This window comes from Tupaia chinensis, unplaced genomic scaffold (genome assembly GCF_000334495.1).
Source record: "Tupaia chinensis unplaced genomic scaffold, TupChi_1.0 Scaffold148607_1, whole genome shotgun sequence".
Lineage (NCBI taxonomy): Eukaryota > Metazoa > Chordata > Mammalia > Scandentia > Tupaiidae > Tupaia > Tupaia belangeri.
The window spans coordinates 2,134,288-2,153,449 of record NW_006208456.1 but is presented as its reverse complement, the minus strand read 5'-3'; the positions used below and the strand labels follow the sequence as shown (position 1 = coordinate 2,153,449).

At 43.0% G+C, this 19,162-nt stretch overlaps 1 protein-coding gene and 1 pseudogene across 1 annotated transcript; both read right to left on the bottom strand.

The window, feature by feature from the left end:
- Window positions 1-145: 145 nt before the first annotated feature.
- Window positions 146-19,116, bottom strand: COQ6 (coenzyme Q6, monooxygenase). The gene is made up of 12 exons (XM_006170535.3): window positions 18,926-19,116; window positions 17,153-17,287; window positions 14,804-14,862; window positions 14,372-14,495; window positions 9,534-9,664; window positions 8,749-8,856; window positions 8,602-8,664; window positions 7,959-8,066; window positions 5,137-5,339; window positions 3,429-3,544; window positions 3,085-3,251; window positions 146-1,329 (listed from the first exon to the last, which is right to left on the bottom strand). Exons 1-12 carry the CDS (start codon window positions 19,089-19,091, stop codon window positions 1,300-1,302), a joined length of 1,410 nt encoding a protein of 469 aa, XP_006170597.1. The 5' UTR covers window positions 19,092-19,116; the 3' UTR covers window positions 146-1,299.
- LOC102485346 (ADP-ribosylation factor-like protein 6-interacting protein 1 pseudogene) lies at window positions 4,045-5,129 on the bottom strand (annotated as a pseudogene).
- Window positions 19,117-19,162: the final 46 nt, after the last annotated feature.

Genomic DNA, 19,162 nt, shown 5'->3' with positions numbered 1-19,162 from the left:
GTTGCTGGTTAGTTTCTTCTCTGCACATGTGTTAATATATTCAAATACATAGGACATGCCCTGGTACATGTGGATGTTGTGTGTGTGATCATTATCATATGAAGAACATCTGTGGGTCATGGAGGGCCTTGCAAGGTGTGCCTTAAAATTCATCCAGTCTTGCCTGATTTTGTTTGCATACTTTGAGAGCCCATGATCTCCTTACCTGGGCTGCCTTCTCATTTTTTATGAAAGATGACTTAGTCCCTGTAGTCTCTGCCAGTAGTCTTTCACAGTAGCTGCCATCTTTGATTCTGGGCATTTTTCCTGAGATTCCAGGAAGGTTTGTGATATTGTCACTTTTTTATTCTAATATCTTATAAATTTCCCACATTTACCTGAAAAACTCCCCTGTAATAACAGATTTATCATGCCTTTAAAATTATTCTCAAGAATAGCTTCGTTTGGTTCAAAAGTACTGTTTCATCTTCAAATGAGACTTCTAGGTGAGATGTTCTTTAACAGTATGCAAATCTAAAAGACTTAAACATCTCTTCAAGAGGCATCTCTGGTACTGTGAAGTAAGTCAAAAACCCACAGCAAAACATTGCTGCCTTCTGCTCCAGACAACGCCAGCAGCCTGCCACCAACCAGGAACAAGTTCTGCTGCTACTTAGTCTTTTAGCTGGTTCCTGAGGTCTTCAAACCTGTGCAATGAAATTATTTATTGTTTCATTACTGGACAGTGGTATCCTAGAGAAGAACCATAAATAATATTAAAATCTGGTGCTGTAATGAGGAAGTAATAACTAGCATTAAAAAGATCTTATTTTCTTTTCAGGAAGTCCAGTGCACCTATTACAAAGGTTAATTTAATTTGCACTTTAATGTTATAAATTTTAAAACAACAATTCTAACAAAGCTGTATCAACGTATTTTTAATTGTAACCTCTACCAAAAAATTCTACAATTTATGACATGCATTAAGAAAATAATAACTATATGTTGTCTTTAGAAAGGATTGTTAACAAGTGAAAAATGAGTGAGATGGTACCTCAGTGATTGTTGTTTTAATAATAAAAAGCTCCTTTCAACCAAATTGTATTAGTTGTCTTCTGTTTTGTTTTTTTTGTTTTTTTTTTGCCCCTTAGCATGGCTAATATACCCTCCTCAGAGCATATTATCAGGCCCATTGAGTAGAGGATAAAAAAAAAAACCAAGTCTAATATAAATTTATTAAATTAAATCTCGAAAATGATTGGTGATGGTCCTGGGGTAGGATGTTCTTTTTTCATCAACATATTCTCCAAAGAAGAGCACTCATTTGCTTGCAAAGGCCATAATCTGTTCCTGGAGAAAAATAAAACAGAGTGAGTGATACTCTGATACTATTAACAGAATAAGGGCAGGTAAAGAAAATAAAATATCCAAAGTGATTAAAGCAAAAAGTTGGGACCAGTAGTTGGCATGGCTATTGTCTCTGGACTGCCATGTGGTCGACCGTGGTTAGATTCCTGGACCCGGGGGCTTAAACTCATGCCAGGTGCGTGTGCATGCGTGCCCAAGATCCCAAGAGGATAATGGAGAAGAGATTGCGGCGTAGTCATCCCCCCTGGGGGGTGATTTCTCACTTTCTATCTATCTCTCTGTCTTTTTGGTGAGCCCACATGCCCTATAGCAAAAAAAAAAAAAACACAAAGGCAAAAAGTTAACCCAAGTTCATTTAGATAACTCCTCCCAAGACTCCCTGTTTTGGGGGACTGATGGAGGTGCAGCAGTAAAACACAATACTCTGCAAAGCAATTCCACATGGAAAGGTTCCTGCTTGAAGTTCAGAGACCTTCCTGGGTTCTCTAGGCACTTACTTGCCGATGATCTGGAGGGGATCATGGCATGAGAGCCCAAAGGGGGTGCTGTCTGTATGTCTCTCTCTCTCATGGAAGAAATAAATAGACTTTGGGTAGGAGAAGAAGAGTCCCTATTTTATTTCAACATATATATATATATAAAAGTAACAAAGTTTCTACATGCTCTGGTTTGGATTGTGGTTTGTCTCTTCCTAAAGGTTCATGCTTTGAAATTTGGTCTCCAGTATATATAAGGCACTGGGAGGAGGTGAGACCTAGTGGGCAGTGAGTGGATCATGGAGGCATTACTCTCATGAATGGATTCATGCTGTCTACTGAGACTGAGTCAGTTCTAGTGCTCATGAGAGAGGTTAGTTCGTTTGAGAGCCAGTTACACAAAGATGGCTAGGCCAGCCCCATAGCCTAGTAAAGGAGCCAGATCCCACATGGCCAACCACAGTTCTAATCCTGGCTCTGGTGGCTTGAGAAACATACCAGGCACGTGTGTATGCGCCTTAAATCTGGAAAGGATGGAGCAGGGATAGCAGCATTACCATGCCCTGCTGGGGGGTGCTTTCTCCCTCCCCTTCTTTCTCTAGTGGGTACACACATCCTTTGACAATTAAAAAGAAGATGGCTGACACCAACTCTCTCTTTGCATGTGCCCATCATTCTCTATGTTTCTATTGATCATGTTGTGACATTGCCAGCCTGCTGCTAGTCCTACTAAACCTTTGGACCTTCTAGCCACAAGAATCATAAACCACATAAACCTCTAATCTTTGTAAATCACCCAATCTCAGGGATTTCTGTTTACAACAACAGTGGACTAATACAGGAAGGAAGCTAGCCAAGCAGCAAAAGGACTTTAAACATCTTTATCTTTACAAGTCCCTGTTCACTAGTTTTAAGTCACTCCGGTAAGTTATTGCTTAGACATGGGCCCTGACATGGCCCGGGAACTACTTTTTTGTTTATAACTGCTGGAAAGGTAGACAGATAAAGATAGTAATAATTTCACAGCCAAGAAAAGTAATGCAAAGAAATTAAAAGAGTTATTGGGGGTCAGGCAGTAGCATGGTGGCTAACATGCTGGACTGCCACATGGCTGGCCACAGTTCAAGTCTGGTACCTCATGGGTTGCTTTCTCACTTTCCCTTTCTCTTTCTAATATCACTATGATAAAAAAAAAAAAAATTAAAGAAGAAAAAACATATTTGCAAAGTCATTCTTCAGTGCACTAAGAGCAACCTCTTACTTTGAGTGGAGAGACTGCATTTGTGGCCTGCAAGCCCCAAGTCCTAAGCAGAACGAGTGGAGTAGCACTGGTGGAATAGAGCCTTTTCAGGAAGTCCGTGGCAGCCAGGAGAACAGTGTTGTGACGTTGTCTATCTGTTTCATAACCTGTGAGGTGGCTCATGGAGCCTGAAGGAAAGAGAAAAGGTTAAATTCCTAATTCAACAATCAAGTTTTCTTCTCTCTCTTAGCAAACCAGATACATTTTACATCTACCCCACCTTGCTACTGAGGGCCAGGATTTTAGGGCTTTGATCTTCCCTAATTATATTACCTTGATCTTTTCTAAGGTACCCGAATCCTTACCTAAGTCTTTCCCATTGAAGGCTGCAGTACTGAGGTGATGGGCCAAGCTGGAGACATCCCCAAAGCCCATGTTGACACCTTGTCCAGCAAGTGGATGTACTCTGTGGGCTGCATCCCTAAGAATAAAGCAGAGTTCAGATGTGACTTTCAACAGCACACTTAGAAGGGAGAGGCCCCTGCCTTTTTTTTTTTCTTCTCTCGAAATTCCAGCTTTTTAAAAAATTTTCCTCTTTTATACAAAGTAGAAGAAATAATAAAGAATTAAAATTGCAAAAGTAGTTAATCAGTAGAACATGTATTCACACTAAATAATCTGGTTCGGAACACAGGCTTATTTATAATAAACATAAAATTAAGGTAGTTTTCTTTGTTTTTTTAAAAAAGAATTACTTATTTTATTTGTTGTTATTTTTTAATTTGGCCAAAGAGCAACAGAAAGAGAAAGTAAGAAAGCAAGCAGCCAGGCCCAGGACTTGAACTGCGGTTGGCCATGTGGAAGTCAAGTGCCTCACCACGCCATCTGCCAGCCCCAAGGTAGCTTTGTTATGAAACATTAAAAAAAAAAAAAAAAAAAATCACACACTACAATGGGTGCCACTATTTACAACGTGCCGCTATTTACAACAATATTGAAGGGAAGAAAACACTTATTTAGGAACAAGTATACCAACAGATTTTACAGTATCAGTGCAATAAATTCACAAAACTATATTAGTTCATAAGTTTAAGAATTGTTCCCAAATATGTTACACTTTTGGTCCTTAGAGGTTCATTCCTACAGATTTCAACTATTCTAAATTTCTAGCTAGTGAGAGGGAAAAGAGGATAACGAGAAGCTTTCCAAGGAAGCTTTCCAAGGTTTCCAAATCTACATGGATCAGAGGCCAACTATCATTCCTAAAGATCTCTCACCAATAGCCCTTGGAATTTTCAGAGTGAGGGAGAGCAAAGAACTACTTCTGTAACATTTTAGTATCCTGAGAGGACAGGAGAAACTGTTCCCAGGGACGATGTAGACTCTATTAATCACTGAACAGAGCTGGTATGTTTTTTGTTACTTTTTGTTTTGAGAAGCTTGTTTATCTCCCTTTTGACCATTCCAATGTACTTCATTGTTGGTTTAGAACGAAAGTCACTATCAGGCAGGTGAGAAGTAGGTTGTGGACTTGCTGTCCCACCCAAGCAACCACAGTTGGAGAAACCATCATGGCCAGGAAGTACATCGTAGGTTTTCTTCCTTTAGTGTAAAGAGGCGTTTCCACTAGCCCATGGCTCTATGTTGAATTTTTACTAGATTGCTGCAAATTTCATGGAATCTTAGCTGTTTGGTCCCTTTATTGGAGCCAAAAATTCTAGGCACTAGAATGGGAACCAGGTAGTCAGCCAAGCACAAAAACATAACGAAACAGGAAACACCAGACAGAACAGATGGATCTCCATAGTGAATAATCAGAAACCACACCGATGATGGCAGGTGGAAACCAGGCTCTTCCCTACTGGAGGATTTTATCAGCCATCCACATCAATGCTCACCATCCTTGCAGCTGCTCTTCCAGACTGGTAGTCTCTGCTGCCAGTAGGCTGGTGCTGCGATTATCTCCCTCTGCCAGGGTCCCTGATATATAGCCTCTGCGAGTGCAAACCACTCACCTATCCAACCTTCCTGGACACCCGCACAGCGACCCCAACCTCTCAGTTATTTTCTTACCCAATGAGTGCCACCCGAGGCCGGACGTACTCGGCAGCATGTCCTAACCCCAGAGGAAACAGCATTCGGCTTTTGGCATCCACGCTGGCTACACTTGGAGGCAGCTGGCGAGCTGAGATCTTGGTGGGCTTCAGAAGGGCAACAGCATATCGCAACATGGTGCCAGCTGAGTCAATGAAGTCTGTGTGGTTAACGTCACTCCACTGAGCAGCATCAGCCACAAGACAAACAGGCGAAATTTGATCAGTGACTAGCAGGGAATTAAAAATGCAACAAAGAAGCTCTTTTTGGAATCAAAGCCCAGGGCAATGCTACTTAACTCCTCTAAACTGATCCTGATCACAAGTGACAAGCCTCTTAAACACTAAACTCAACTTCCCATCACTCCTTGCAGGTTTGAGGATCAACCAGACTGCTCCTGAGTTGCCCCTGCATATCTCTGAGCTTCAAATAACCACAGTGTAGTTACATGAACTACGCCATAGTTTAGCCACAGCGTAGCTCACCGTACAATACCCTCTTGCCTCCAGGACTCCTCAGAGCATCTGGATGTCACCTCTTTTTGTAACCCCCCACACACACGCACTGGCATAAAGTGATTTGTCAAAAATTCTTTTCTAAAGAACTTTAGACAAACCACTGTATGCCAGAGACCATCAGTATTTCTACCCACTGGACGTGGGTACAAGCTCCCTGAAAGCAAGGACTGCCTAATTTGTCTCTGGACCTCCACAGCCTACTACACAGATGACATTCATAATTTGAAAGAATATATTTAAACGGTACTAGGCCTGTGCTGGGAATACATCCTAAATGATCCAAGGACGGGTAGCAGTCCTCTCTTTTTAGATGGGGTCTTGCTGTTGGATCTTCTTGCCACAGCCTCCCAGCTGCAACCATAGGCATCTACACCAGGCCCAGGTGTTTTCTCAGGGTCTCACTACACTGCTCGTGCCAGTCTCAAGTTCTCAGTTCTCCCTCAGCCTTCCAAGTTGCTGGAATTACAGATACATACCACTGCCCAGACCTTAGGATGGACTGGGAATTGAACTCAGGTTTCCCATGTGGTCCCAGTCTGTAGAGCATGGTGTCTTACGAGTGCACAGCAATGCAGCTGGGCCACGTCCACCATTTATTTGGGAATCCACTTCAGTACACTGAGTGCCTTTTCTTGTTTTCACTACTACAGAGTGGTGGAGTTTAAGTTCTCTGGTGTGACGTCATTACTGAGGTAGTAAGCTTGATGGCTAGAAGCAGGGCTGAGGCAGCTCGATTTCAGAACCCAGCTTTGCCACTAGCTCTATGACCCGATTCCCTATCTATCTAAATGAGGTTAATAATAGTACTATCCCAAGGGTTTACTGAATTAAATAGATACATGTAAGGGCCAGATAGTTGCATAACAACTAGGCCCATATAGGAGGGAATCCCAGTTCAAGTCCTGGGATCTCCCTATACATCTGACACATATATGCATGCCCATCATCCAGGCTAGCTGAGGCTGCAAATGGATTGTGACCTAAGACTCTGATGGGGTGCCTCTCTCATGGAAGAAAGAAATAAATTCGAAAACATAAATACAGGGGCCAGCAGGTGGCATGGTGGTTGAAGGTGCTGGACTTCCACATGGCTGACCACGGTTCAAGTCCTAGACCTGGTAACTTGTTTTCTCACTTTCTCTTTCTCTCTTTCTCTGTCCCTCTCTGGTCAAATGAAAATAGTTAAAATAAAATAATTATTAAATAAAAAAAAGGGAAAACACACATACATAGGAGCCAGCAGGTGACATGGTAGTTAAGGTGCTGACTCCCACATGTCTCACCCAAACCTGGTGGCTTGAAAAATCACACGGGGGTGCTGGCAAGTGGTGTGGTGGTTAAGGGCACTGAACTCCCACATGGTTGACTATGGTTCAAGTTCTGGACCTGACGGCTTGTTTCCTCACTCCCCTTCCTCCTTCTCACCGCCTCCCCTTAGTCCCTCTCTTGTCAAATAAGAATAAATAAATAAAGTTAAATAAAATAATTCTTAACAAAAAGAAAAAGACAAATCACACTGGGCAAATATGTGTGTATATCCCCAAAATCCCAGAAAGAAAAAGGATTAGGAACTGTGGTGTAGCCATCCCCCTGGAAGGCGAGTTCCACTTTCCTTCTCTCAATCTCTCTCTTTTCAGCAAGTGCATATTCCCTATGGCAAACCCCTAAAAAAACCACACACACATATATACCTACATGTAAGACTCTAACCTGTACCTCTTGCACATAGCAAGCACTCAAGAAATATTACCAATTTTTAATATTAGTGAATTTAGACAAATGTGGCATTTAAACTGCAAAAATACTGCTGCCTGTATCTAAAGGCTGTGCCTGCTCCAGAATATTTATTACCATTTGTTGAGCACCTACAGTGTACTAAATACGTTTCAGCCATTTCACATAATGTCTCTCATTTTAAAGTCTTAATCAACCTCGACTACTTGGTCATTCTATTTTCATTTTTCACGAGATAAACAGGTGAAAGCAATACTGAATCCATGTCTGCCTACCAGGCTTATTCCAGCTCCCCCCTGAAATGTGCTCAGCCTCTCCTTGACAACACTTCCCACAAATCAGGTTTCCCAGAGATCCTGGCTCCTATTTAAGTCAGCATAACGGCAGCACACAGCCCTCCAAACATTCCCGTTGCTTTCTGTTTTCCCACATGCCCTCCTCTACAGAGTCAGGACAAGTGTTACAGTTAAAAGGGTTAGCCCTTTTTCATTACTCTCCCCACTTTCTATATCCAGTAATATCTCATCGACTGGACAAGCTGATACTCACAAAGGCAGAGTTAATGGCATCCACGAACTCTTCCTCACCCATGCTGACCAGCTCTGCTGTGTGTTCATGGGATGTGGACCAAACCAAGGAACTCAGGGTGTCTGAGAGCTGTGTCAAAAGAATACGGATACCATGCCAAGGGCTAAAAGTTAGCTGCATCTGGGAGCTCTCAAGAATAAAGGAAGACAAGAGATCAAAGCTACCCTGGGCATTAGTCCACTGGAATCAGAGAAAGGCTAGCCTAGCCATGGTGGTGGTGGTGCAGGAGGGAAGGTTCCACACTGTGCAATGGCAAGCCTTTGGGGGAACACAAGACAGCACACATGCTATCATAAAAGAAGAAAAACGATTAAAACAACCAAAAATAATAACAGATAAAGGCTGGGGCCAACAGATACATGAGGGTTGGGGCTCTGGATTCCCACATGGTGGACCACATATCAAGTCCCAGACCTGGCAGTTTGCTTTCTCACTTTCCTTTTCTCTCTCTCTCTCTGTGGTCAAATTAAATAATAATAAATAAATAAATGATTCATAAAACAAATAAACAAACAAACAAAAAACAGAAAAAGGCTGAGAAAGTGAAGTCCTACAAGATGAAGGCTAGATACATTTAAGCAGACTAGCCAGAAGGACCTCTTACCGGAAGCAAAGCAATTGGCCCAGAGGGAAGAAATCTCTGCCAAGCTACATTGTTTTCTGTGGCCTGCAACAGAGGAGAGGATTCTTGTGAGAAGTACCCACTCCCTGTGAGTGGAGAGCCCAGATGACAGCTCCCTCGGGACCTTACCTCAGATAAATGCAGAGTAGCCACAACAGCAGACTGGTCGTAGTTCCAGCTGACGTTCTGGATTCCTGCAGCCTGCCGCACCCCCGAGTTGTGACCATCTGCACCAATCTGCGTGGAGACCAGAGCTGCAGTCTTACAGCTGTTTCATAAATACAGAAGGCTGTCTCTGCCTCTTAAAGATTTCTCTGGTTCGACTGCTGACAAGCCCATCTCTGGCAGCAAGTTTTCTATCAGGTCTGCCTCATTCACGTCCCTAGGGAAGTAGCCTAACAGAATGTGACCTCAGCCTCAGCCAGCGGAGCCAAAGCTGGACATCTGACCACAGAGCCAACAACTGTCTTACTATATGAACTAGATCACAGTAAGTTGTGTATGGGGCAGGCCCTAGAACTTTACAAATGGTCCTGAGGTGAAATTACGAATGAATGCCATGGAAAAGGGGAAGCTAATGAGCAGAAAGAAAGAAAGAAATATAGTGGATGAAGGACCATAGGACTCCTAAGATGGAAAGAATAGCCTCAGTTCCTGACAACACTGGTCCCTGTTCCTGTGAAGCTTGGCTGTCCTTTATTTTGTGATCTAAGATGGTCATGAGATTGTTTTTTGTACAGGATTTGCAAGATCAATTTAACTTGGACTGGCTTGAACAATAAGGGTCCTTAAACCCAAAGCCTTATTGAAAATTACTTTAAACTACAGCTTAGATCTAAAACTAGAGGCCCTAGGATCTAGAATAAAACATAGTCATGCAAGACCCCTGACAAAAAATAAGAATTTTCAACTACCAACAATTTGGTCTGGAGGGTGCTGCCATCACCTAGGGTAATATGAACCCAAGGGCTGGTGTCGCCCATGCGAAATGGACAAGGCCAGGTGTAGCCAACAGCTCTGCTCCTGTAGAGGACTGTCACTCGGTCTGGGGAGGTCAAAAAAGAAAAAAAAACAACAACACACAGAACATTAGAAAGGAGAGCCTCATAGGCTGAGGAAGCGGCTATAACAAAACTTAAAGCAAGGTCCTAGAGCGGTAGTGCCCTGTCATCTCTGCCAAACAAAGACAACCCAGGGAATCAGTGCATGGTCCGAGAGCTGATAAGTGACAGAAGCTGCAGGGAGGACTCAGTGTCAAAACAAGGGAAAAGGCATTTAAGCTCCAGTGGACTCTCAGTCTCACGCACTTCTTTCTTCCTGTCCTCAAGCTCTAGCTCCTCTAGTTTCACTCCATGCCAAAGTGACCACACCTGAGTTTCCAGAGTAGCCAGGGACACCACAGGCTCAAACAAGTTCCATGTTACATAAGGTTTTCCCGTTCCATTGAAAATCCAATTTTTCTGACCATAAAAATAACATACTCTCCCCAAACATATCAAACTGTATATATTAAATACCTACATCTTTGGGGGCCAGTGGGTGGGATGGTGGTTAAGGTGCTGGACTCCCACATGGCTGACCATAGTTCAAGTCCCAGACCTGGCAGCTTGAAAATCATGCTGGGCACATGTATATGCATGTCCAAAATCCAGAGAGGAGAATGGAGAAGAAATTGCGGTATGGCCATCCTCCCTGTGGGGTGATTTCTCAACTCTCCCTGACCCCAACTGTCTTTTTCTCTGGTGAGCACACGTACTCTATGGCAAAAAAACAAACAAACAAACAAAAACCACCCACAAACAAACAAAGCTCACTATAAAAGTCTGAGAGACAAAGAAAGGTCAGAGGAGAAAAAAAGTCATCCCAGATCATCGCACTTAGAGACAACTACAGTTAGCACTCTTGTATACAGCTTTCCAGGTGATTTCCTACGCACGCACATGCACACACACACTCTCTTACAGAGGGATCATGAGACATATTTTTGTTCACCAATATACAATGAGACATCTCCTTTAGAGCTCTAAATTAACTTTTTGTTTGTTTTCTGCTTCTTATAGAGTGCGTGTGCTCACCAGAGAAAGAAGGAAAGTGAAAAATCGACCCCCACAGGGGACGACCATGGTGCAATCCCTTCTTCTCCATTATCTTCTTGATATTTTGGGAATACACACACGTATCCAGCATGTTTCTCAAGCCAGGGGTTCAGGACTTGAACCACAGAGTCAGCCAGCCATGCGGGATCCAGCTGCCTTTACCACCATGCCACCAGTGGGCCAGATCTAAATTATCTTTAAAAGCTGTACAATGTGGGACTATCAGATGGAGTAATGGTTTCGTTGTTGAACTCCTGTTGTCGATCGCAGTTCGAGTGCCCTGCAAGTGCCACATGGCCAAAAATGGGTTTGAATCCCTGGGTTGGCCTGAAACATTCTGGGCACAGGAACAGACACCTACAATATTGAGGAGCCTGATGGCTGCAGGTAAAGGGGACTGCAGCCCAAAGAGACCCTGTCAAGGGTGCTTCTATCTTGCATGTATATGTTCTCCCTCATTAAAAAAAATCCAAGTTTTCTCTAGAATCCTGAGGTACATATCTGTAATCACATATGCGATCAAAGAAATTTTATATCCAGAATATATAAGCAACTCCTATAAGAATTATTTAACTTGGGGCCAGCAGTTGGTGTAATGGCTGTTGCTGGACTCCCACGTAGTCAACCGCAGTCTGAGTGCTGGACCGGGGGCTTAACTCACGCTAGGCACGTGTGCGTGTGTGCCCAAGATCCCAAAAGGAAAATGAAGGAGAAGGGACTGTGGCATAGCCATCCCCCCTGGGGGGTGATTTCTCGCTTTCTGTCTCTCCATCTCTCTCTGTCTTTCTGGCGAGTGCACTCACCCTATAGCAAAACAAACCAAAAAAACTCTCAAAAAAAAAAAAAAGAATTATTTAACTTTACTTATTGTTATGATTATTATCATCATTATTATTTTCTGGTTTGATCAGAGAGAGGGGGAAAGTGAGAAAGCAAGCCACCAGGTTCAGGACCTGAACTGCGGTCAGCCATGTGGGAGTCCAGCACTTTTACCACCACGCCACCTGCTGGTCCCTATAAACAACTCCTATAAATGCAAAGATAAAAAGATAAATATAATCCAGGCTGGTTTTATAGTATGGTGGTTAAGGTGCCCAGGTCTCACATGCTGACAGTACAGTTTGAGTCCTGGACCCCGCAGCCTGAGAAATACACCAGGCACACACACATGTGTGTGTTTCCAAAATCCTGAAAGGAGAGGGAGATGGAGCAGAAGAGATTTCAGCATGACCATTCTACATGAGGGGTGCTTTCTCCTCTCTCTGGTGAGCACATGCACTTTCTAGTGTACCCTCTAGCAAAAAGATAAATAATAATAAATAAATTTTAAAATGGGCAAGACTGTTGGGACCAGCCGGTGGTGTGGTGGTTAAGGGTGCTGAACTCCCACATGGCTAAATGCAGTTTGAGTCCTGGACCTGGTGACTGGCTTTTTCACTTCTCTCTCTCTCTCTCTCTCTCTTTCTCTCTGTCACTCTCTGGTCAAATTAAAATAAACAAATAAATAAAAAGTTAAATTAAAAATAATTCTCAAAAAAAAAAATGGGAAAGACTGTGAACAGACAATTTCTAAAGATATACAAATGGCCAATAAGCACATAAGATGCTCAATGTTATCAGTCATTAGAGAAATGTAACCATAACCACCACTTCACACTTACTGGGATGGCTATAATTTTTTTTCTTTTTTTTAGAGATTTTTGCTATAGGGTGTGTGTACTCACCAGAGAGCAAGAGACAGAAAGTGAGAAATCACTTCCCAGAGAGGATGGTTATACCACAAATCCTTCTCCTCTATTCTATTCTCAGGATATCTAGCACACATGCACATGTGCCCAGTGTGTTTCAAGCTGCTGGGCCTGGGACTTAAACTGCAGCCTGCCACATGGGAGTCCAGCACCTTAACCACTACGCCCAGTGGTTAAGATGGCTAAGATGGTTATAGTTGGCTATAATTTTTTAAAAAGAATTATTTATTTTATTTATTCATTGATTTATTTTAATTTGACCAGAGAGAGAGGGGGAAAGAGAGAAAGCAAGCTACCAGGTCCAGGACTTGAACCATGGTTGGCCATGTGAGAGTGTCCAGCACCTTAACCACTATGCCACCTGCTAGTCCCGGCTATAATTTTTTTTTTTAAGAATTATCCTTCCTTCCTTCCTTCCTTCCTTCCTTCCTTCCTTCCTTCCTTCCTTTCTTTCTATTTAATTTGACCAGAGAGAGAGAGAGAAAGAAAGAGGGAACATGAAAAAGCAAGCTACCAGGTCCAGGACTTGAACCACAATTAGCCATGTGGGAGTCCAGCACCCTTAACTACCATACCACCTGCCGGCCCTGATGGCTACAATTTTTTAAAAAAGGAAAAAAAAAAAATAAGTGTTGGTGTGGATGTGGAGAACGTGGGATTCTTCTATGTTGGTAGGAAAGTGAAATGGTGCCACTTCTGTAGAAAAATGTTGGGCAGCTCTGAAGATACTAAACACAGAATTACTCTCTGATCCAGCAGTTCCACTCTTAAGTATTTATCCAGGAGAAAAGAAAACATTTACCCACAGAAAAACTTGTACATGGAAATGTTCAAAGAATTATTCGCAATTGCCAAAAAGTATTACCCAAATGTCTATCAATGGGTAAACGGACAATTGAGAGTCAGAAAATCCACAGAGTGGAACACTATTTGGTAGTAAAAAGGAATGAAAAATCCTGATAAATATTTTTATATTATTCTCTATAAGAGAAGTCAGACACATATTATAGGATTCCATTTATATCAATTGTCCAAAATAGACAATCCAGAAAGACAGAAAGAGATTAGTGATTGCCAGGGATTAGGAATAGGAAAGAAGAGTGAGTGTAAAAGGGCACAAGGTAACTATTAGCTGACGGAAATGTTCTAAAATGATGTGATGAAGGTACAGCTAGAAATGCACTAAAAATGAAATTACATGGATGAGTTTCATGATATATAAATTGTATCTGAATAATGCTGTTAAAAATGTAAAAAGCACAAATCCAGCCATGATGGTGCAAGTGGGAGGCACTGCCATGCTGTGGCACTGCCAGCTGGGGATGTATGGGGGGCCCATGCTGAACAGGCTGGGTACAGTGGGGCATGCCTACGGTCCTAGCTAACTGGGAGGCTGGGGCTGGAGGGTTAGGATATATCAAAATACCTATCTCTCCTCCTACCTCCTTCCTCTGTTCTGTCATTAAAAACCAAAACCAAAACCAAAAAAAAAAAAAAAAATACATCCTGAGGTAACCATCAGAGAACTGCCTTTTTTTGGAGGGGTTTTTGCTGTAGGGCGCATTCACTCACCAGAAAGAGAGAGAGACAGAAAGATAGAAAGTGAGAGATCACCCCCCAGGGGGAATGGCCATGCTGCAATCCCTACTCCTCCATTCTCCTCTTGGGATCTTCGGCACGCACGCACATGCACCTGGCACGAGTTTAAGCCACTGGGTCCGGGACATGAACTGCAGTCGGCTACATGGGAGTCCAGTGACATAGCCATTACGCTAACTGCTAGTCCCGAGAACTGCTTTTTTATGGTGAATATTTAGTATAGATAAAAGGGAACATTTCTTCTGACAAGTCGTACAGCAGTTCACTTTGTAAGGAGTCAGGGGAAGAAGGAGAAAATGGATTTCTCACCAGCCACAGCTTCCAGCTGCTTGGTGAGCGCGTGCATGATGACATCATTCTCCACTATATAGCCCATGTCATCTAAATGGTCCTTATCAAACATTATCAAGGCCTCTGAGCAGGCATCCCACACCTGGAAACACAAGAAGGGAGTGTGTATTAAAGCCAAGGGAAAGGAAATAGTACTCCAACCAGATGCTGAGCTGTGCTTTCCTCAGTGACAGAAACAGAACAATGACAATTTATCAGCCTCTCCAGCAGGAGATATGAAACGAGAAGAAAATTCTCCTGGGAATGCTTCCCCCACATCCACAGATTGACTATGAACTTTGTCTGATTCCTTCCACATTCATAGAAAACCTGGAGATTGTGGACTCCAATATCTAAAACACAAGACAGACCAAGATATCTCGCCAAAAGTGGAAAAGAAAAAGGAGGTACCTGCATCCGCCGGAAGGCTCTGTATCTCATTTTGCAGATGTGGTCCCAGGCACCAAAACCTATAAAAAGAAAAGACCTATAAGCCAGAACAACCTCGCAGGGGTCTGGGCCCCTAAGATCCCCTTTGTCCTTCCATTCTGTTAAATAAGAGGTTGTTTTCAGTATTCCCTAACAATAAGAAAAATATTCCCTGCTTCTATTCTAAGCTTCTCTTTTCCCCAGCTCTAGATTGTAGTACATGAAAAAAGACTCAGCTTCCATGATCAAAAGGTCAAATCATGAGCCAGCAGGTGGCATGTGACTAAAGAGCTGGACTCCCACATGGGTGACTGCAGTTTAAGTCCTGGACCCAGCAGCTTGAAAATCATGCTGGGCACATATGTGTGCATGCCCAAAATTCTAAAAGGAAAATAGAGGAGAAGAGACTGCAACATGGCCATACCCCCTGGAGGGTGATTTCTCATTTTCCCTCTCTCTCTGTCTTTCTCCCTGGTGAGCACACACACACCCTATGGCAAAAAAAAAAAAGCTTTAAAAAAAATCTTAAAAAAGAAAAAGAAAACCTCAAATCACAAAGTAGAGGAAAAAAGAAAACCCAACCCAGTCTTTTTTCCACCATCTTACTGAAGTTATAAACCTTCTAGATAAAGACTATCTTTTTAAAAAAATTATTTTAATTCCCTTTGTTATTATTATTATTTTAATTTGACCAGACAGAGACAGAGAGAGAAAGGAAAAGTGAGAAAGCAAGCCACCAGGTCCAGTACCCAAACCATAGTTGGCCACGTGAGAATCCAGTACCTTTAACCTCTACACCACCTGCCAGCTCCCAATAAAGACATTTTTTTATTTGCTACAGAGCCCATGTGCTTGCCAGACATTGAGAGAGAAAAGGAGGAGGAAAAAGCACTCCCCAGTGGGGCATAGTCACATCACAGTCTCTTCTCCTCTCTTTATTCATCCTATTGGGATTTGGGGCACACACACCCGGACTCTTTTAAGCTGTCAGAGCCAAGATTAAACTGCGCTCTGACTGCCTTAACCATGAGGTTAAGAGATCTGGCCGCCTTAACCACGAGGTCACATAGCCTGCCCATGTTTTTTATTTCTTTAACTCGTCCATGTTAAAAGACATTCATTTAGGTCCAACTGTTAGTGTGGTGGTTAAGGCTACTACATAGCTGATGACATGGTTCAAGTCTTGGACCTGGATCTAGACCTGGAAGCTTGAAGGACACACCAGGTGTGTGTGCGTGCATGCCTAAAATCCTAAGAGGAGAATGGAAGAGAAGAAATTGTGGCATGACTGTCCCCAAAAAGGATGCTTTCTCACTCCCACCCCTCCCAACCGCTCTCTCCAGGGAGAGAGGGCCCATGGCAAATGCCCTAGGGCAAATTAAAAAAAAAGAGAGAGAGAGAGAGACAAAGAGGTTCATTAATTGATGAAATACCTATTAAGCACCTACTATATACAGATATAATTCTAGGTGCTGAGCATAAAGTGGGAAACCAAACAAAGGACCTGCCCTTCTGCAGTTGACATTGTAGTTGGAGAAATGAACAATAAAAAACTAACACATACTATGTCAGGTGGCAGGAAGTGTTATGGAAGAAAAGCAAAGCAGTACAAGGGCTAGATAGAAATGGAAAAGTTTTATTTTACATAAGGTAGTTTTTGACCAGATGGTCTAAACAATTAACAACTGGCATAGTCATAAAGATAATTTGCTAACTGGTTCCGTGTGCACACTTTCATCTATGCCCCAGAAACATTTGGCATTCAGGCTCCCTAGCTTGTTAGAGGACTGACTCTGGGAATGCAGAGGGTATTGCTACTGGAAATCAATGTTCACAGTTCTTTTTTTTTTTTTTAATAATTATTTATTTTATTTATTCATTCATTTATTTTTTTAGTTTGATCAGAGAGAGACAGAGGGTGAGAGTGAGAGAGAAAGGAAGTGAGAAAGCAACCCACCAGATACAGGACTCGAACTCTGGTAGGCCATGTGGGAGTGTCCAGCACCTTAACCACCATGCCACCTGCTGGTCTCCAATGTTTACAGTTCTTACAGTTTGAGTTCTATTAATTTGTAATGTCTCAACATCACAAGTGAAGTCTACATCAAGATATACATGTCTCAAGGATGTCTTCCATGGATTGGGAGTTGGTACATTAACAATTTCAGGAGTCCTCATCTTTGGCTAGGCACTAGACTGCCAGGCCCACCTCCTTGCCCCACCCACCTTGGTGAGTTCCCTCCTTCTCAGGCTGTGACTCTGCCTTATGGGATGTACTGGAAGCCAACAAGGAAAGAAGACTGGTTCTACGAGAAAGGATCTTTTACTCACTGCTGAGCAGGGTTGCAGAGCCAGGGGAAATGGAGCTGACCCTATTGCTGTAAGTTTCTGACAATTTCTCCAGTACTTTTTTCGGACCTGCTTCTAGCAACAGGATTTTTTTGTCCCGAAAGTGAATGTCATATCCTAGAAAAAGACAAAAGCAATATATCATTTTAGAAAAATCAAAAAATTTCGCCTTTCCATTTACAAAGAAACATTGTTTCCTTAGCCATTAGAATGCAGATTTTTTGCAGAACACATAAAGCAACACTGCCTATACAGAGCCCTATAGCAATAACACATACCACCATTTTAGCCCTGGGAACCATCCTACCCATAACTGTAAGTTCACTACATGCCCTGAGCAAAGCAACAAATAATGACAAAACCCAGACTACCAAATAGAATGCCCTGGAAAGAACAAAGTAAAAATAGAAAATCATATGGGTCAGTAGGTGGAGTGGTGGTTAAGGGTGCTGGACTCCCACATGGCCAACCATGGTTGAGTCCCGAACCTGGTGGCTTGCATTTTCACTCCCTTCCCCACTCTGTCCCTCTCTGTGTAAATTAAAATAAATAAAGTTAAATAACTCTTAAAAAAAAAAAAGCTACAGTATTCAGATACCAAGTCTTTTTTTTTTTTCTTTTTGTGAGAGATTTCTGCTGTAGGGTGTCTGTTCACTGGAGAGACAGAAAGTGACAAATCATCCCCCAATTGGGATGGTCACGCTGCAATCCTTTCTTCACTCTCCCCTTGGGATTTTGGACATGCAAACACAGGTGCCAGCATGAGTTTTTTTTTTTTTTTTTAAAGAATTATTTTACTTAATTTTATTCACTGTCATTATTATTTATTTATTTGAAGTTGACCAGAGAGAAACAATGAGCAATGAGAGAGAACGAAAGTCGGAAAGCAAGCTGCCAGGTATGGGACCTAAACAGTAGTCATCCATGTGCGAGTCCAGCCTCCTTTCTTTTTTTAATAGATTTTTTGCTATAGGGCACATGCACTCCCAGGAGAGATACAGAAAGTGAGGAATCATCCTCCAGGTGGGATGGCCTGAATCCCATTTCCTCCATTCTCCTTTCAGGATACTGCGCATACATGCACAGGGGCCCGGCCTGAGTTTTAAGCCCCGGGACTGGAAAGGCAGTCAACTATGTGGGAGTTCAGCCACCTAACGGTCTGCTGGTCCCCGGCCATGAGTTGAGCTGCCAGGTCTGGGACTCCCAACAGCAGTGGACTATATGGGAGTCCAGCAAAGGAACTGCTATGCCATCTGCTGATCCCAGATACTAAGTCTTTCTAATCTTCAGAATATTAAGTCACTAAAAGTTATTCTCATATTCAATAGAAAAGTAGAATACATATGCAATTTCATCGCAGTGTTAAAATTAAACCAAGAATAAACAATGAAGAGTTTATAAAAGAAGGCCAAGAAATGCATCAGTTGTGCCTATAAATCTGACCCCAGAGCACATGGCCACTGCTAAGATGCTGTACTTCATAGGCTGGGACGACATGAAGTCCCGAGTTCGATTCCTTGTTGTCTAGAAGTCAGAAACGGTGGCATGGGTATATTACCCCAACAACTCCTGGAGGCTGAGACAGAGGACTGGAGCATTGTAGGGCGAGACTCAATCTTTAATTTTAAAAAAGTCAGCAGTCTGAGGTAAAAATGAGACTCGGAGACTTCGTTATGACTGTGAGGCACAGATACGGTCCCACCACTCCCTCCGCAGCCTATGTCCGCGCCACTGTCGACCTAGAGACGGGCTTACCCAAGGCACAGGCCATGGCAGCGCCCACCAGGCCTCCGCCTGAGACCACCACATCGTACACGGTGTCCGCCAAGGCGCCAGACCACCTCCGGCAGGAGACGAGCGGGCCTCTGTGCACAGCTGCACACGCAGCCCTACACCGGCTGCCAACCAACCCCGCCACCATGCTGCCGGCCTGCCACTGTAGTACGAGCCGCGCCAGGCCCGCTCGGGTAGTGCTTCCGGAGCAGAGCCCAT

Excerpts from the sequence above, each read along its gene's own strand:
- COQ6 (XM_006170535.3), bottom strand. The coding sequence starts at position 19,091 with ATGGTGGCGGGGTTGGTTGGCAGCCGGTGTAGGGCTGCGTGTGCAGCT. Across the intron at positions 14,863-17,152 it reads CTCTGCAACCCTGCTCAGCA|GTTTTGGTGCCTGGGACCAC; the intron begins GTGAGTAAAAGA and ends TTCTTTTTATAG. Across the intron at positions 3,252-3,428 it reads CTTCAATGGGAAAGACTTAG|GCTCCATGAGCCACCTCACA; the intron begins GTAAGGATTCGG and ends TCTTTCCTTCAG.